This window comes from Galleria mellonella, unplaced genomic scaffold, assembly GCF_026898425.1.
Source record: "Galleria mellonella isolate WM207_F2 unplaced genomic scaffold, CSIRO_AGI_GalMel_v1 utg63, whole genome shotgun sequence".
In the NCBI taxonomy this organism is placed as follows: Eukaryota; Metazoa; Arthropoda; class Insecta; order Lepidoptera; family Pyralidae; genus Galleria; species Galleria mellonella.
This window is the reverse complement of record NW_026442130.1, coordinates 6,673,056-6,693,784: the sequence shown is the minus strand read 5'-3', so window position 1 is coordinate 6,693,784 and position 20,729 is coordinate 6,673,056. Positions and strand designations below refer to the sequence as shown.

The 20,729-nt window shown below is 31.2% G+C and overlaps 1 protein-coding gene across 4 annotated transcripts in view; it reads left to right on the top strand.

Annotated features, from left to right (window-relative positions):
* The window catches only part of LOC113521955 (tyrosine-protein kinase Src42A), a 76,346-nt gene that overhangs the window by 23,241 nt on the left and 32,376 nt on the right, over window positions 1-20,729 (top strand). The window contains exons 1-2 of one of the 4 annotated variants that reach the window (XM_052899949.1): window positions 2,490-4,306; window positions 19,159-19,280. In XM_052899949.1, coding sequence (XP_052755909.1) covers window positions 2,730-4,306; window positions 19,159-19,280 — 1,699 coding nt within the window. In that variant the 5' untranslated portion in view covers window positions 2,490-2,729. Of the gene's footprint in view, window positions 1-2,489; window positions 4,307-6,892; window positions 6,908-6,943; window positions 7,265-19,158; window positions 19,281-20,729 lie in introns of those variants that run through there. The other 3 variants (XM_052899951.1, XM_052899950.1, XM_026907637.3) reach the window with 3 other exon arrangements.

The following is a 20,729-nucleotide window of genomic DNA, read 5'->3' as shown; positions in this document are numbered from 1 at the left end:
GAACTAACTTCCCCATTATTATCGTCTCCTTCCCCCTTTATATGCAGTTGCATCGGAAATTTTGAACCAATTTTGGGGATTCTTTTCTCAGACAATAGTGTCTACACATTTAACATTTAATGTATTTGCTGGTTCTTCATTTCTACCTTTTATTACTTTAGTAACATTTGTGAAATTACTAGTTTGATACGGAATAAAATCAACAACTTTTCAACTTATTGCTATTTGGTTATAAGGCTAAAAATAAACGTCGTGAAACTATATAAATAAATTCTTTACTTATCTAGTGTTACGCTTGTCAAAGAATGAGTATTAATTAAAAAAAAAAATTACCAAATACAACTAAAAACCAATACTTTCAAATAAAACTGCATTAGAAACTATCTGTTTGGAAATCGCAATACCACAGATACGCAGACACTTTGCATCGGGAATTAAAAACCATATGACTTTATTTCAAATTTTTGAAAATTATATAATTTTATAATTAAATGTCGAGATTCGAGTCTATCGTTTTCTGATTTCTAATAACCGAAAAAGATATAATAACTTAGTTAATTTTACTTTGCTTTTGGGTTTTTACGTGATCAACAGAAAGCTATTCTCCGAAATTGAAACGTGAGTTTGTTTACCAGTTATCATACCCAGCTGTCAAATTCATCTCGCTCGTACATCGCCCGTCCGGGGCCGTATTGGTCATCTATTGTTTCTCTCTTAAAACTCGTATATGACAATATATTTTTTGGCAAAATTTCTTATCTTTATTTCTTTTTAGATGTACTCACAACTTCATATTCATATATTTGATTGACTTGTATAAAATTTGCCCTTAATAGACTTAGAATTTGGAGAGGATACTCTCCAAATTCTAAGTCTATGCCAAATTTTGTAAAAATTGCTTAAAACATTAGTATAAGTAATACAACTAGTAAAATATGAGCAAAAGCATTAAAAGGTACACTTTACATTTCTCTGCCTATCGCATAAAGAAATTTAGCCAATGATAGATAATTGCAGTTAATTTAGCAACTTTTGTTATATCATGTATTTAATAATGTTTCTAATTGAAAATTTTCTATTTATTCCATTTTCTTATATTCATTAACAATGGATAATAAGTCGTGAGTAAATGTATATTTTCTGTTTAAAGAATATATTGATTGTTGCCATAGCTAACCTCGAGGGTTCATTAAGTCTCATACGAATAATTAATACCTGATTTGTTCGTCCCAGATACGGATCGCGCATTGCAAGCTGCACTGGCGCCATTGCTAACTGTCTATTTGCATTTGCACATACGTATACCGATGGTTTAGTGCATGTACTAACGTTTTATTATTTTTCATTTATTGCCAATGCTCAGCCAACCTGTCTTCATTACCTTATTTGATTAATGTCTTCTACTGCACATAATTAATAACTACTTTGCCAGTTATTAATTTAAACTATTTTTGTAATCAAACAGTCAATTCAAGAAATGTATATTAAGTCTTAACGTACTGTTTAAAATAAAATAAATAAACTCTTCTTATTCTGATCTATATTTTACTACTGTTACTGGCAATATGTCAGTGTCGTTCTTATATTCTTTAAAATACTCACGTGAATATGTCCTAAATTAATTCCTGTAAAAGGAGACTGATACGCCTCTAGAATTTGTTGTAATACACTGACGTGCATATAGAGAGTCGTTTCACAAATCTTGCGGCATTGTGACGACGAACGGCACGAAGCATGAAGCGTAGCTGATGGACTGCCCCGGCACAAATAGGGACAACAAAATGAACTAACTGTATCTGACAGGATGACCTGAGATGAGGTAGGATAAAGTATAGCTATCTTCTTTCACCATGCTCAATACAAAGCCTATTCATACAAACCAAGCGTCTGTGAATATAATGCAATAGAGATTAGTTATTAATCACTGAGAATTTAAATTGCTGATAATGAATAAAAACGACGTCCGCGGTTGGTGTAAGTTTTACTAATTTCGTGTAGCACTATTCTTTGTTACGTCAGAAACAAATTTACCGTGAATTCGAGTGCTTGCATATTTTATGTAAATGACAAGATTTACAAAAGGTTCTGTTTAAAATTGATTTTGCGAATTATGCCCAAAATTTGACACTGATATTTCATATTTGTCAAATTGAAATATATTGTAATTTTTTTTAGTAAAACGGTAAACCTTTTTATTTTATTTATTTTTTTATTTAGAAAATTTAATTAAGCTGTAAACAGTTAAAGCCTTTAAGTATAGAACAATGAATTATCGAGTGATTTCAATCTAATTATTAATCTTTTAAGTTATGATCTGGAAAAAATCGTTAACGGTATAAATGGGTCAACCATACCGTTACATAATTCGCCCGCGGAGAGCATCCGATGAGAATTGATGCATGATCGAAGATGTGCGGCGCGTTGGCGGGGTGTGCGGCGCGCGGCTGTGGTGCGCTTACGACTCTCACCGCCTTATCTTTCGCGACCTCCGCCGGACGCGCACGCTCGCCGCGCTCCGCATTACAACACCCGCGCCGAGTTCGCGCTATGCCGCCATCCCGACAACAAACCTTTGTGTTCGTTTACTTTTTTCATTTTCGATGTGTAGGACATAGCCCGGAAATGCTTCAGTGATTTATACTTAACACAAACATAGTGCAATTAACGAAACTTGATCATTTTAATAATAGGTCAATAAACTTAACACATACTGACACTCTTCGTCGACGATGGTGTCAGAAGGGGCTCTGCCCGTAGTTTGGTGTATACGAGATAATCAACTTGTGCCTCACCAAGTATCTGGTGTAAAATTACAAGGAGCTGTCACAGGAGCTCATATAGCCGCAGTGACGGACTTTTTACGTATGGTTGCTGGAACTCCCATTGTTTTACCGCATACAGAAATTCCGGAAGATATCGACAATGATATTAATCAAGAGAAAGAAAATTCTACAAGACGACGTAAGATGTCAATGCAAGTGGAAGTTCCTTGTGTTTTCGTTACAGAAAGCGCTCTACAGAAAGCAAAAAGTCGCAGTAATTCTTTAGATGAAAAGGTATTATTTAATAATTGTAACACACCTTCTACTACCAAAAGTTATTTAGAATTAGATAAAAAGTCGAAGTCATTAGAAATGAAGTCAGAAGACTGTAATCTGGTAGGTGAAAATGAATGTATAAATGCGTATACTCAACGTATAACGAGAATAATAGAATTAGATGATATAAATCCTAATGTAAGAAATAATGATGTTGAAAAAGAGCCGTTACAAAGGATAACTAGAATAATTGAGTTCGAAAATAATAAAATACCATCGCCAGTATCGAGTACTGATGTAGAAAATGAAATTCCGCAAAGAATCACGAGAATAATAGAATTGAATGAAGATAATTCCTTCACTACTATTACTAATAATGGAGATTTAGACAAAGAATGCCCTCAGCGATTAAGTAAAATTATTGAATTGGAAAAAAAGAATTCTTTTCCTAGTATGACAAAAATAATAGAAATGGAAAACGAAATATCGAATGAAAGAAGAATTTCTCTTACAAACGAACGAGAAACTGGTGGCGGAATCATAGAAAGTTATACCGAAGATATAGTTGTTAGATCTAAATTATCACAAAAAAGTACCCCTAGGATTAGTATTGATTCTTCATGCTCCGAAAACTCTTATGTTAATATTGATTGCTTTAAGAGTTTGCAGGATGTAAGAAAAGAAGAAATTATAGATGGTGGTATAAGCCCAGAATTATCACCGGCTTGTAGATCTGTACGTTCTAGATTTCCAAGAAAGAAAACCTCTGTATGTTCGATTGGCTCCTCGGACTATGATGAGGTAGATGTTATTTTTAAATCTAAACCTAAATCTAGTCAGTGGTTGAGTCTCGATTGGATACCGCCACCGCCCAAAGAAGAGCCAGTGATAACGCAAGTCTGTGATAAAAATGATTTTATAACAAAATGGATAGCGGAACAAAATTCTCAAGACTCTGGTATTGTAGCAGATGAAAGACGCAAGAGTCTTCCCCCAAAATCAAACGAAATATATCTTCAAAATATGAGAAGATTTAGTGATGGATTACAAATATGTAAAGAAGATGCAGCTAGCGATTCTCCAGCCACAGTTAAATGGAAATGGCATGATATTGTAAAAAGACACCTTCAACTATTGAAAAATGATAAAGGATTTAGAAGACAAAGAGGAAGTTGGATGAGAACAGCCCGCCGATTATCCGGCACTAACGTAAATAATAAGAACATAGAACTGCCACTTGAAACATATATGAAACTGAACAGTATGCCGTAAGTACTTATTTCTAAAATTAGAAACTATAATAAACACAATATATTTTTTTAGAATGTACTTATGTGATTGTGTGAAATTTTGGACTTGCTATTGCAATTGGTCCACTTACTAAAATTTACCGGAGTAGCGATATAACTGGTTATACCATAGATTACTACCAAATGGATACCTGATAGCTATCCATAGCTTATTCTAATAATTCATTATGTTTACATTGACTTTATATCTTTTGTACTTGTGTACTTTTTATTGCTAGAACATTCGATTACATTAAAAAAAACTATCTATAAAATAGACTAAACTTTTATATGTAGTTTTACTACATATAAAAGTTTACTACATATAAAGTATACTACATATAAAGAAGGACTTAGTCCTTCGTACCCAGAATACTTGATTTTCAGTTCATTTTATATTTTAACTGATTGATGAATTTCGATAGACGGGTTAGTGCAGTAGAATAGATAAAATTAGTAAATCTCGGATGCTGTTATTGATAAGACGCCGGTTGAGCCGTATTACGAGATCGGGCCCGAAGCACGCGCTTCCGCAAGGCCGTCCGATTAGAATGCAGGGAGCTCGCGTCCAAGGCTACGAGTCTGCGGTCGGTCGCTGCACCGGCGGCCGCTGACTTCCTCAGCACTTCGGCGATTGTAAGCCATCGCAGGAAGTAACACGTCGCGAAGGTGACGCTACAATATTCAATCGCCGAACAATCGGAAGCGATTGTGATTTGAATTTTTGAAGTACTGCGTGTTCGTGATTTTGTGCGCTTCCTTAACCCTCGTGAATAATTAGCATGTAGATGATTTTAGACATTTTTTTGCGTATTGACAACCGCAGGGTGACACCGTAACTACATCTAACAAACGATTTCAAAATATACTACTACTACACATTTTACTAATATAATACAGTTCTGTTCCTAAAAGTCTTACTTAAAAACTAGTGTAGATTTATCTTGATACATCATTTACAAGTGGTCTATTTCTTTAGGTTTCCTACTTCGGAAATCCACACGTACAAAATAGCTGGTAAAAAACTAGTTAATTAATATAATCTTAGTAGAAATTTTGATGATAAGTGAAAAGTGATGATAGCTGCACATTACATTACATTTGCAAACTAAGAAATGTAAACGGATAACGGAACTGGAAAATTTTATATGTCGGATGTTGCCGTTTCACTAGTTGAACTTGAGGGTCACTGTTACACAAACTAATAACCATATTTGCTATACCTATATCATTATCTGCAAGTTTACTCGCCAGAGTGAGGATATTTCTAAGATAATCTGCAAAGTATAAAATACAAAGTTCATAATTATGACATCCCTGGTATTTGCTGTCTGATTTCCCTTAATGCATTTACATTGAAAAGTCCAAACGACAAGTGTACCTTTGTTTAACTTTTACTACCAACTGTATCATCAGTATTCAATATATTAAACATTTCCTAATCCAACTAAGAAATTGATCAGTAAACTGAGAAATAATATCTAAATGATTCCCATAAATTTTCTCAATTTGTATTAAAAACACATTAAAAGAAAAATACTACTGTTTTTCAATACTAATTATTATTAATTCGTGGTTAACGTTTCATTATCTATGTGTATTCTGAAAACACAAGTGTTGTGTTAAATGTTCATCAACACGGCCATTGTAACGAATGAGTGTACAACCGCTTTATAGATGAAACAAACTCACATTCACATCGAAATATTTGCTTGTTTTGTACATCTGAAATTTGTTGATGCGAAAATGTATATTATAGTCATTCTTGGGATAGACAATTTATAAACCATATAGAGGTTTTAATAAAACTTAAAATTCACATTAAACTGACCCTACGTTATTTTGTTGATTGTAGAATTTTTAATAGGGTACGCAGAGAAAATAGAGCGATAAAAGTATCTATCCTTACTGGTATTATTTGTTTTAATACATCTTATACATACGCCTTAGTTCAAAAGTCTCTTGACCCTTTCCTCAGATAATATATGAATAAATTTATATAGGACATAGATGTATTAAATCATTATCATCATATTAAAAAAATAACTTCTCACTACTTACTGGTCACGAGTTCCATGAGGGAATAACAGAGTAAAATACTGTTATCACCTGCTATTTTCAATATTGGCCAAACGGCTTGATATAAGGTTTTATTTTGAATATTCTTTTTCACTAATGTATTGTTCTTCATATTTTCTATATAATTTACCTCTTGTAATATTCTGGTAATACGTTTTATTCCTACGCTGTCACTAATGAAGAAAATGAAACCAAAAGAATGAAATTATTACGTCTTTTTTCTAAACTCTCTATTCCTACATGTCTCATGTATATCACTTAAACTCTTCGCTTTCAAGAGCCTCTAACCTAGCTTACTTATTTTGTATTATTCATATTATTTTTTATATCACATATTGTTAATAAATATAAATACTCATACATATTCCGATAACCAGTATCAATCACTTTAGATAATATTGGATGATTATTTGCTGTGATTATTTGATTAGATATATAATATACAAATAAATAAATTATTCGAATTCAAAACTTCTAGAGGTGTAGAAAGTGTATACACGAGTGAGTAAAACAGAAATAAACGAGTAAATAGAACATATTACATAGTTATAAAAAGTGACGAATTAATTGATTCTCTCTCCTTACAATCCTTCTATTAGTAGAGATTCGAAATCAATTTAAAAACTATAAAATGACATTCATTCTTTGATGACAAACTTGATTTTCTAGTTTAAGTGCCTTGTCTCTTTGAAATTATTAAATTAAAAAAAAAAAAATCTGCTAGATAAATAGTGTATTGGTTACGAGTGTATCGTACTATGGTGTTAAAAAATTTAAAAGTGAAGTTTCGTGATGCCGCCTCATCATGCATACAGATTTGGCCTTCGAAATTGAAAGGAAACGCATTTGGAATCAAAAGTAACTGGATAATTATCCTTAATATATATATTATTTACTGTAATAAAACATAGTATGCCTTTATATTTTGTCACTTAAACATAATTTCCAACTCAGTTGCAATGTACATGTATTAATAGTTTATTGTTTCAATATTAAGAACATTAATCTCAAGAGGTATTACTCTTTATTTCCTTTACTGAGTTCTTTGTTCAGTATTTCTTGAGTTATTACTATGTGAGGGATTTCTGTTCCGTATGATATTACAATTTTCCATTAAACATAATACCACCTGTATACCCACTTCAAATAATCTCAGTTTTGTTACAGTAATAATATTATAACTTATGACCTGTAGCCTAACAATGCTGTAATTTGAGTAGCACGATAATAATAAAACGTTTAAAATTGTATAATAACAATTACTATTAGTTCACTTTCACTGTGCCAAACGCAATAATTTAGGTTCCGTTTCGTGACGTCTCTCAGTTCCGTTAAATTAGGTTCTTATTTATTTCTTTTATGTATTAACTCACTTTCTAGTAAAATATATAATACACTATTAAAAAAAAATTAATCGCATAAAACGTTTCTTGTACTTTCTGAACTTCACTAGAATTAAACCATTAACTACCTCGACTTTACTCGAAGTTTTTATCCAGCCATAGTTTTCAACTCTGCGAATCTTATGTACTAAATGTATCATATATATGGTAATAGATAGTATTATACTAATTTATAAATGTAATTGTTTTGCAGAATCAATAAGATTATTGGTTTATAAACAACGTTCACAATAAGTATCTCTATCATTGGTAACGAAAAAGTTTAACTCTTCAATAATGAAAATTTCATTAAGGTCTATGTCAATCCTATACTTTAGAGCGTGTTCGCAGGCATGCTTGGTAACTCTTTAAGTCTAAAAATCGTATAAATCTTTAAATTCTTAACCAATTTGTTTAGTTATACAAACTCGAGCATTATGCCTCTACAATTTAAATCATTAGCATACTTATCTGCTTATATTCGCAAATACTGAATAATTATTGACAACAACGTATTTCTTTAAATTTTAAACGACAGTTGCCTTTTGTAAAAACCAGTTCTTGGCCTTTCAAAATAATCATATCCTATGGGGTGTCTTTGTCTCGATAACAAGTTCCGGAGGAATAATGATTTATTGTATATAAGACTGAAGGAATTAAAATAATAACATTTTTTTGCAATATTTTGACAGTATTGGACAAATGAATTTGTTTACGTTACTTATCCAATAGTGATAGTGCCGTCTACGCTAAACTTATTGCTGCATTGTATACCAATAACAAAATATTTAAAAATATTATTATGACGAATGAATATTAAATCCTTTTAAATCTAATGTCTTTGTTAAAAGTTATAGACACGTGTTAGTAAATCTCTGGAAATGACTCGTTCCCTTATCACAGCGTTTGGCGGAGGTCGTCTCTTGCGAAAGAACAATACAACAGGTTTTATGATTTGTTTTTACTTTTTATGCGCGTTGCGGCTGCGCACGCCGACCTCCGTCGATAATTATTGCTATTGCGGATGTTTTCATACACGCCATTTTCGAAAATTTGACTCAGTTTTTTAACACCGAACGCTTCAGTTATTGTCAATGAATATTACTTTATTTGTATTTTGGAATAAATGGCACAACTCGTAGTAAGTTCTGCGAATCATATTTAATCAAGTATACTTATCGAGTCGAAGGTACTAGTTTCTTTGATAATATCGTCCAATGACTGATTGAATGATTGGCGGTAAACAATTGATGACTATCTCAGGCCTAAGCGTGGAATAATTAATGTTGTACAGTAAGTACATACAGGACATTTTATACTTCGTATCATATCCTTAACTAGTCGTCAAAAGGTACTTATATTTAACGACTTATTGTGAACTTTGCTAAATAGTTTTTGCAACGTTGCCATAATGCCAAATGATAATTTTTAAATGACGTTCCCTTAGTCTAAGTATTAATATTATTATTATTTATACATAATATATAAATAATACTGTCTAGGCAATTCTATCCATAATTTAACAAAAGCCTGATTAAATAGCTTTCATTGACTGTACAGAATTATGAAGTTTTGAAATAAATTAACATGAAAATGAATGAAAACCCTACAAAATATAAAACTTTAAAGAACTACTAAATATATTATAACTAAATATATTATAGAACACAACACTAAGGATATTACAGAATAAATATAATTTCCATGGTACCTCACGTATGATCCCTTGCCTAGTGACTGAGATGTTATGCCTCCTTATACCTATTCTTATCATCATATCCTGCCGTAATTCTTCTACTGTTGAACACAGACTGATTGCATTTTACCATTAGGGAGTATTTAGCCAGAAGTTGCTTGGCAGGTAACCGCAGTTTAGCCTTAGGTGATGTTTCAAGAGGGGCATTGCTACACTATTCTCTTGCTTTTATTTCTTTGAAGCCGACGTATATAGTATCCCAAGGAGTTGTCAGATTAAAACTTAACTAATTTTAATGTGTTGCGTTGCTATTCTTAATTGAAACTTGTGATTCTTGTTACAAAACATCATTATATTGAGTCATTATTTTATAATCAGTTATTTTTAACATTTACTGCGATACTGATATTTATTTGATCAGTCACAAAAAGTGCGTGTTTTATCGCTGATTAAATCTCTATAATTGATTAAAATGGAAATATTCTTAAAGTCCGTTGCCGTTTGCTTACAGAATTAAAATTATTCATAAATTATAAGGTAAAAAAAACTTTTACAACGAAAACTACATACGAGAGTTTCTTTGTAAAAGTTTTTTTTTTTTACTTTATGTCTTATGAATATTATTAATCCTGTTTTTCTTCTTATATACTAATTCTCGGAATACTTTTTGATCTTTTCTGAATATTAACCTCGTAATATCAAAAACTAACCTACAAATCTAAAGTATGGTAAGCAGATTTTTATAGGCTATCCACCAGGCAAGGTTTTCTTAAAATTGTCCAATCCGGTAACGAATTTCAAAATATTTTTCTATATTCAAATATATAAATGTAGTTCTGGTCTTATTTTAATCTCATCACTCGTATATACCCAAAAGAAAGGGATTGGTAGTAATGAGGTCTAAGAACTCTATTCCTAACAATATACCCTATCAGGTCGACCTACATATGGTTCCTTCTGGAAACCATAGGACTACTTTACCTACTTACATCCTCACTTATCTTCACTCACTGGTGCCCCACCAATGTATACCGTTAGCGCAGGCGGGGCTGACGCTCCATTTCACCCATAAAACAAACTCGTATATTGATTCATCTTCATCATCTTCACCTATATTAATTAGAAGTGGGAAGTACTTATTGAAAATTCAATCATCGTCGCAATTAGTAGAATTGTTATCCTTATATCCTCGCTTTGTCTGAATAAGTAACGGGAAGCATTATTGCTTGCAAAAATACCGTTCAGCTTATATTATCTCGAATGGGGTTTCGAGCTCGTGTCACTGCTGACATACCTTTTCCAAACCAACAATTCATAGAAGTGAGAGTTTTTCATGTTTATAACTTTACGATGATAATGGAAAATTTTCTGTTCATCATATTACAGATTAGTAATTTCATATTGTTATACTAGTAATACATATAAAATGTTCCCACGTAATTACTTGGTAGAACAATGTAGGTACGATGAGATAGCGATTGCAGTTTAAAATCCAATTTACTCAGCACTCTAAGATTAATAGCACGCATCGTCGATTACTGCCTATTTAGTAAAATGTTATGCTCCACGTGCATTTTTTTTTTGTCTACAGAGTTATATATTGCATAAAGATAAAATTATCTCTCATTATTTATAAATAATATATTATTCCAGTTAATGTTTTTCATGATTTCACATGCAATGTTACTTCATTAGTCGTTATAATGAATGAATAAATGAGTATACTTTATTTGCATTATACAATATAGGAAATAAGCAAGACAATCAATAAACACAACGATAAAATTGTATAAGTACAGTAAGACGGTCTTATTGCTGAGAGCAATCTTTATACTAACGTGGATCCCAATATACGAGTATATTAAATATTTCACTTGTTCTCTCAATTTGTTATATTTTCAAAAATTGGCGCCGCCAAAAATGAATTTCAAAAATATATTCATTATTTTAATAAGTACTATCAGTAAGTTTCTTGTTTGTTTTTTTATGCAACTTAGAATGGAAAACAAGCTGACAGTCCACCCAATGGAAAGTGGTAACCGTCGCCTATAAACATGAATAGTATCATGAACATAATAGAGCCCATGATACCTTTCATGTGTTGCCATTCCTGAGGGCTAAGGTGTTATGCCTCATTACCATATTCCACTCTTCAAACCGAAACACAGTTATGCAAACTGTCTCTGCCTCATGGTAGAAACACAAAGGACAAAGGTACCCAAGCAAACTACTTTTGTACAGTCTCCCTCTAATACATATATTGTATGTTTTTATATCCCTTACGACTAATCCTGTGTATCTATGTTATATACCCATAATATAAATAATTTACTAAATACCTTAATTAGTTCATTATAATACAGTATCCTTTCTCAGTTTAAAATAAAAATCTATTTTTAAACGCAATAAAGATCCGTTTGAAATCATTTGCTGAGTCACTACATAAGGTACAAATGGTCAGGCAGTTCTTTTTACACTCACAAGACTTCTAAAACCGTCCGTTCTCTCACCTAAAGAACTAGTCTGGGAGTTTAATACGAGTCCTTATCCATCGCGAGAGGGAGACCCTATAATTAGATTGCCCATCTAGCGAGCAACCCGGAGCCTGCCGAGACTGGCTTAGCAAAAAATAGTGGTCACATCGGCACGCGAAGTTCATTGACCGGCGCCACTGCTTAACTCGTTATTTTATAAAATCCCTCAGCGAAAGTCAATTCTTCTTAATTACACCGTCTACTGGTATCAGGTCAAAGGGCTTCTTGGGATCTGTAAATCGCGTAAAATAAAATTAAAACATAATTAGCATAATTGACTCATGACACCAATAATTATTAATAACGATAAATCAATATCCAACTATTATAATATGTACTATTTATTCTTTTTACCGTATATACAAACCGGAAAGTTAATGATATAATCTAGCTAATGATATAATTTTAACCGTTTCCTCGCATTGATGAATGTTCGGTTTGCCCGGGCCTGCCCACATTTTATATTTATATTCAAGTGTCACTTGTATTTAAGCTATTCATATTATATAATACGAGTACATAACGCAGTTTAGTCATAATGCTTATTATTATACATTGTAGATAATATTTTCAACTTTAAGTCGTTAAGCTTTAATATAAACATCATATACCCAAAAGTCTATATTAATAAATATGTACACTTTGCGCGTGCATCCTTACACTTTTACTTTGCTTTTTTTTTTGTCTAGACAAGATTATATTTGCACATTGCTATTTGAACTTTCGAAAATCAGCAATTGAAACATACTAGATAAATATTAATATAGCGGCAAATTAACTTGTATAAATATTATGTTGATTCAATCTTGAAACTTATTGGTGAATGACTCTTGACATTTTGACTAAGTTAACAATATTATTTTTGCCCATAACAATAAATTTACATTTCACGTGTAAAAGAATGCACCGACTAATATGTTCAATGTATCAACTTTAATATTGTATTTTATTAATGTTTTAAAAGTATGTACGAGATACTATCCTTTTACTGAATTCTATTATGATACTGAATACTATTATTATACGGCTTAATATTTTATATTTTTTTTTTTTAAATGAACTGGTATATGCCTTAAGTATATTTAATTTACTAAAAGGGAATTGCACTTTAGAACTAATACATCAACGCTATCGCAGAATTTATCCTGACATTTTGTATTTTAAATACATATAGAAATAGTTGTATCCCGCGATATTGCCCGTATGAATCAGTATAAAGTATCCTTTGTTCTAAATTAGGATATAGTCTGTCCGCGTACAAATTTCATTCAAATTCATTCAGTAATTTTTGCGTGAAAGACCAACAACCATCTATCCATCCTCGCAAACTTTCGCTTTTATTATAGTAGTAATACTATAAACTACAATTACAGTAGATAAGCACATTTTTATCACAAAGTTGAATGGGTGGCACCTCTTTTCCTAGTGAATGACAATGAAGTGACGAGTTTAGTCTGCTTCTCTTAATACTACACAAGAAAAATGTTTAATTGTACTCTTTATATAACGTTAGATTTAAATTTTTTTTTTAGATTATCGTAATAACGAATTATTTGTTATATCTATTTGACTTATTATACTTTATAAATAACTTTAGCGATATAAAAATTCTTGATATGTCATTAGACATCGAACTACTGCATAAATTATGCTGCTTCCGCTATGTTTATTATTTTCATCGTAGTGTTCGTCACATACTTGAGTTTGGTCGGACGAATATTTGCCTACTAAATATGTATCAGATTCATGATTCAGATGACGATTTCTCTCGGTGCAACCATGTCAAGGTCACTCCGTCTGTCTGGTTGGACTGCGCTTGTAAGATTTAGCATGATACTGTATTATGCTATTAATTTTAAGAGCCAACACTTGAATTGCCGTTTTATACAATGTTGTAAATAGTAGTGTATACTCCAATATTCTTAGAAGCGAAATTTTTCTGGTTTTATTGACTACAGTTCCGTTGACCGAGAAAGACTGCTCTCGTTATTTAGTGTCAAAGTCTCAACAGTTATTTCCTGTATCCTCATTTTACATGGCTGTACGATTGTTGAAAGATGTCCTAGAAGATTTAAAATAAGAATTAATTGTTATGTTATTATAGTATTCAGTCGATGTTTGTCTCCTATATCGGTAACTTCATCACATGTCTCATGTAACTTGAATTTAATGCTGTGGAAAGAGAATACGTGGTCCGATTGACAAATGCTCCTTCGCTGTAGTCAATAAAAAATCTGCTTTATTTCCCCCTATTCGACATCGACACCATTATGTGAAAGTATTTTATTAAAATGCGGTTACCTTGTTACCTACCTAACGTAATAATCAATTAACCGAACATTGATTTTATTCAATATCAAATTAATAAATAAGCCTAATTTTGACAATTTAAAATTTAGATACATTTCTCAAAATATTGTCTCTTTTCATTTATTTTTACATTTTTTTGCACATTGTTTTTATTCAATTCATATCTCTGGCCTTTTATGACTTTATGAAATATTTTCAGGATAAAAGATTTAAAAACAAAAATCTTCATATTTCACACAATATTTTTTTCAATAATTATATTATTTAAACTTTATTAATAATTATGTTAAACAAATTACTGTACCGAACTTGATAAATTTCGTAAATAAAGAGTATACATAGTTATTTTTATAAACACTTTTATAAATCTCACCGCATATCACGGAACTAAATTTAAAGTATTTTACTAATAAAAAGTTCGGTTTAAGAATATATTAAGATTATTCAATAAACATTATTATTGGAAAATCGATAATATTTAACCTACATAGTTCTTTAAAGATTCAGCAGACAAAGAATTGATAACTAAAGGCTGTCACCATTTGACCTTAATACTTAAATACAAAGAATTGGGGATTTCTTCGAACGCATAACTAACCATACGTGGGCTCCAGATTATTCTTTCCTTATAAAAAGTAATAAAAACTTTACAATGCCAAGAACTGGAGTAATTCCTTTATTTATTTAATACAATGCACAATTGTCTTTTTCCTGAATTGAATGCGTAATTTTCATTTCTCGTCTAGTGTTTTCCACCTGAAAGCCTTCGAACTTGTGTACTAAATAGATCTATGACCGTGGTTGCCCTTAGCGCGTGACGAGGTCTCACATACGTTTATTATCGGTATGCCCTTTACACGCATTTATTTTATTATTACTGAGTGTGACAAACATCGGTAAGACATTTTCCTCGATTTTTTAGACTTAGCGTCTAAGACAACGATTTTATTTGCTTGAGTTAATTTATAGCTTCTTCCTTATATTATTTACTCGTGTAGGTAAACACATTTTTACGTTATTTAGACTTTTTCCTGTAGACTAATTGCAAACAATAAATTGACGTTGCCATTGTATAACAACCAATTATTACCAAACGATAAAAGAAATTTAGTTACCTGAGAGAGAATCATAAATGGATACCTACTGCTGTTTTATTAATCGATTCGTGTTTCGTTTGCTTTAATCACACTTACGACTCATATTTTCGACCAGCTTTAGAAAGACAAAGGTTTTCAATTTGATTGTCTTTTTTATGTTTGTTACCTCCTAACTTCGTCAGTTTTAAACTCATATAGAAATTTCTTTTTTCATTTGAAAGGATATACTTACCCCTTACTTTTTACTTTAGTTTTTAAATCAAAATGACTGCTTTTATCAGAATTGAAGTTGGGTTTTTTGTCGGATACGATTTTTAATTATATTTTACTAGAACTCCTGACAAATTTTAAAAAGTAGTGGTAATGATTTTTGTTAACCTAGATTGGAAGAAAATGATTCTTTTTAAATCTAGTAAAATATCCTACGAATATAAATACGAATTAGAAAATATCATCATACTCATATACACTCGTACTCGTCATACAGAGAATCATATATACTCGAGATCATACATACTTGAAACGAATGGAACTATTAAAACTTTTCCCAAAGTAACTACTAAACAACTAAAAAAAGTAGTTTTCAACAACTTTGGATTATAAATTTAAATTGAATTAAGATGGTAATGATAATTTAAAAAGTTACAAAATATGCGTTTCGACTTATTAAGAGGTTTTAAAATTATTATTATTAAAATTATTATTTCTAATAATTATATTATGATGTCATATCACTAACCACATTTAATTGCATATTTAATTAAATTAGATTACATCTAGACATTTAATTTCTTCAATATACATAAGATTTATCCTGTATGCTTTAATTTGTTAATCCATATTTTTTGCATTGATTTCTTGATTATAGAATTTTTATCGTGCACTAGCTTTTTGCCTACTACATCGTAAGCGTGGATTTTAAATGTAGTAAAGCCAACAAAATAGACCACTTTTAGATGGCATATCAAACTAAAACATACACCAAATTTTAAGTTAGACTTTTAAGAATACGACTGTGAAAACCACATTCAATTTAGTATAGTAGTTCTTGCGTGATGCCGGATTGAACATATAGACAGGCAGACAAAATTTCTAAAAAATATTTTTTTATTGTCTATTGACCTCATTAATACCACTCATTTTAATTTTACTTGAATATCTCCCTATATAGGGACTATATAGTACAAAGATTTTTCAATTATAATTTTATTATGTTAGCATGATATTTATTACATATCGCACCTAGGCGATTCTTATGAAAGTATTCTGAATAAAAAGATTTTAATTTTATTATGCACTACAAAATGGACTCCAGCAACGCCCTATGTGTTGTTGTATTGTGTTGCAGGCTTTTCGAGTATATCTAACCCACAAGCTCCACGTCTAAAAACATGTACAAAATATGTTGAAAAAAATAATTTTGACTGGTCTTGAGCAACATGCGAACCTGCGAGACAACATGTTTGCTCTCACCGACAACGCTCTGCGTTCTCTCTTTCTATATCATCATTGTCTTTGAAGTCGTGAGTCAACATATGACAGAGATGTTTGAATTTGTATACTCTTTCGAGAGCAACATGAAAACAATAACATGAAATCAAGTTTTTACTATATTACATTTACCAACCTACATATATTACTGGGTACAGAGGAATAACGCCTGAGTCCTCAGGAATGGCAACGCATGGGGGGTATCATGGGCGAAACAGTATACTCTGTTATGTACATGGTACTGCTCATGTCTATAGGCGACGGTTACCATTTTCCATCAGGTGGGCCGTCAGCTTGTTTGCCATTCTAAGTTGTATAAAAAAAACATAAGTCCTCATTCATGACATGAATTAGGAAGTCCATAAAAAATTCCTTAGCACAATATAAATTAAGTAATCATACAAAATTTAAGAAGAATTGTAAGGTTTATTTTGTTTCAAAGGTCAAAGTCTCTACAGTAAGTATGTATTTCTTACGAATTCTTTATAATCTGGAAATAGTTTATAATTATTCTGTGGTTTTAATATAGGAATATTTAATCAGTTCTTTGTATAGACATCACGTCATTACTTTTATTTGATGTCATTATATTTCCGATGAATATCCTATATTCAAAGCTATTTTCTATTTGCAAATTCAATATACATATATATATATATATATATATATATTTTTTTTTTTTAATTAAATAAAAGGAGAAAAATCTAAAAATAGTGTACCGACCGTATTTCTATGGAATAAAAACGGCATTACTCGTACTTAAAAAGTATTTAAGATTAAGTAGTCACTACTTATTTACTGAAGTAGTAGTGGAAATTATAATAATGGAACCAATTTTTTCGAACCATGCGACCTCGCCTGCGCCCGTCACGGTGTTTGATGCAACACGACCACTATTGTGCGGGTCCTGGCATTTCGCAACACCTCGAATGAAGCACGGTCTGTAAACAAAGTAACATTCTATTAGCAATGTCACCAATGGAAAAGTTAAAAATATATGAAATTGAAAAGCTTTAAAATGGACACATGACCTCTGAAAGTAAGTTTATATCGATCCCTCATTTTTTCCAACATTTCAGAATATTACTTTGTCTAGTTTATCTACAGTCCCTGAACTGCCATAGCTTCTGTTGTAAGTCGATATTTCGCGAGTAATTACAAGACCATTATTTTATTTACTACTGACATTGAATAGAATTGACGCATCATTCCCAGTTTCGTATATATATTTATATACAGTTCCGTTGTAAACTCAATTATCTGCTATCGAAACCGTTTTATAACGTTACCGAACAAATTGAACGTAATGGAATAACTGCATCAATCCACGAATTGTATAAAAACTCCGTTTAGCGATTACCAAAACTGTATTTGAAAGTAAAGCGTCGAATAGTAAATACGTTTTGTTCTGCAGGGTGACAAATTATGATTCATTGTTCGTGTCGTCTCATGTAAACTCGGTAGATACTAGTACAATGTTGGTCTCCCGTGTCGAGCGGGCCGAGCGCAACGAGCGCACGTCGATTGAATGTTGAATGCTTATCATTCGTGGCCGTTGAGTCACCAGCAACCCGCTTTCTGCCTCTCAATGAAAGTTATCGACCCTTAATATATGTAGTTTGATGTTAAACAGTAGTCGCATGCATTGAATTAAATATTATTTTTAATAAGACTATATACTTAGTAGATTCGATATGAAAACTTTAACAGCTGATGGCTAAGCTTCAGATGAGTAATCGTCATTTAGAGAGATATCTAAAAAAACTACATCCATAGATATTACATAAATTAGTAGCGTACCTCATGCAATTCCATTCCTGAAGACTAAGTTATCTCCTGTAAGCGTAAATTATTAAATTAATGTGTTAAATATCTTTTAACTAACTTACATCATAAATAAAGTTTCAAACTTTTTTTACATTACTTTTATGTATACTATTTATTATATGATCTAAGATTGTGTTCATACTTATTTCGGCAACTTACGTTGCTTAAAGATTAGTTTGTTGTTTTATATAAATTACGTCACTTTGTTAATTTACTGTTGGACCAATTCAATGTATCCCTTGGTATTCAATATAGTAGTCTTGTAGTATGTACAAAAGTTTTCATTTTCTGACATTTATCTATCTCAACATTGAAGTTAAAATGTTTCGTATTTCTTCAATTCTAAATTATTTACAATACAAAATATATTTATAGCAATATTAACAATATTAAACATGAATTTGGTTTGTTTCAGATGGTATTTCCGCAAAATAAAGCGAATTGAGGCAGAGAAGAAGTTACTTCTGCCGGAGAACGAGCACGGCGCTTTCCTTATCCGTGATTCGGAAAGTCGCCACAACGACTTCTCGTTATCCGGTAAGTTTTCTTTTTCATTTAAGAGTTTCCTCTTGTCGGTGCAACTAATTCATGCATTATTAATTTATTAATTATTAAGTTATTAATAGTTATTATACCTTTTTTAGACAACATTATTAAAACTGAACATTTTTCCTAAACATGTTGATCGGAAAACGACCGAAAATGTTAATACGGCGTATCCGATTGTCAAAATATTATGGGAGACTATGAAACATTTTTCCCAACATTTTAATGTCATCCTAAAAACTAACTATAATTAAATGGTAAAGGACAAAAATTCTGAATACTATTCCCGCTTAGATATAGTCCTAAACAACTAGTCTTATATAATATTAAAGTTATAAACTTAAATTCTTTCTTTGATAGAATAAAATACATACAAAGTGATAGTTTTTAAAACTGGCTAAGTTATAATGAATGATTCCTTAAAAACAAACACCTAATATTAGAAGATGGAGGGAATTTAGCTTACTAAATAATGTGCTTTGTAACTTTTGACGTAATTAAATTAGGATAAAATCGAATACACGTCAAATAGACGTTACCTTACCTTATATTTCTCGCTTATTCAATATGATTACTTGATAAGCTTCTTGATTGTTGTTTGTACACACATATATACTATATCTCTTTATTACAAACTATCATCACTTATTGTATTACGTATTATATTACGTATAGGTATCGATATGACAATTATAGATTATTATTATCATAATTTTTATTTTTAGTCAACGTGATTATATTACTTTTTGTTATTATATAAATTGTAATAAATAACCATACATACGTTATACTCATATGAAACAAGCATAATTCGGAAATAATTTAGTATACCTTCTTCATGTTACACTAATTTATTTGTTCACAATAATAGATGTTTATTGCATTATGAACTAGTCATAACATTTTGCATAGTCAAGTTATTGGAATACTGACACCGGACTCCACTAGTAGTACATAATAAATGATAGTAATAAAGAAATAAAAGTATTAATCCCCTTCGTATTTTCGCATAACTACCGTATGTTGAACAATAATACTTTCTTGCTCTATTTATCAAATTTGATTTGTCTTAGGTTCAAAAGAAAGTCGAGTTGAGAGGCAGCAGAGTATAAATTTACGTAACTAGCTGACCCCACGAACTTCGTACCGCCTAACAGTCGATTCTTTATTTTTTTAGTTTTTTTTTTTAATACTTTTCTACTATTCTGGACGCCGGAGCAGCTAGATTTGTACGATACTAACGTTACTCAATTATTTTACCTTCTCGGAACTTCTCCACTAACACTTGAACTTTATAGTATGATATTAAAGTTCAAATTGACTTTTAAGTATTATTACGAATCGTTTGTATGAGAGTATAGAAAAGCGTTTAGCGTTTTTAGACATTTTCAGGCATTTTTTTTTTAATTTTTCTCCGTAAGAACTATCCTCGTACTTCAA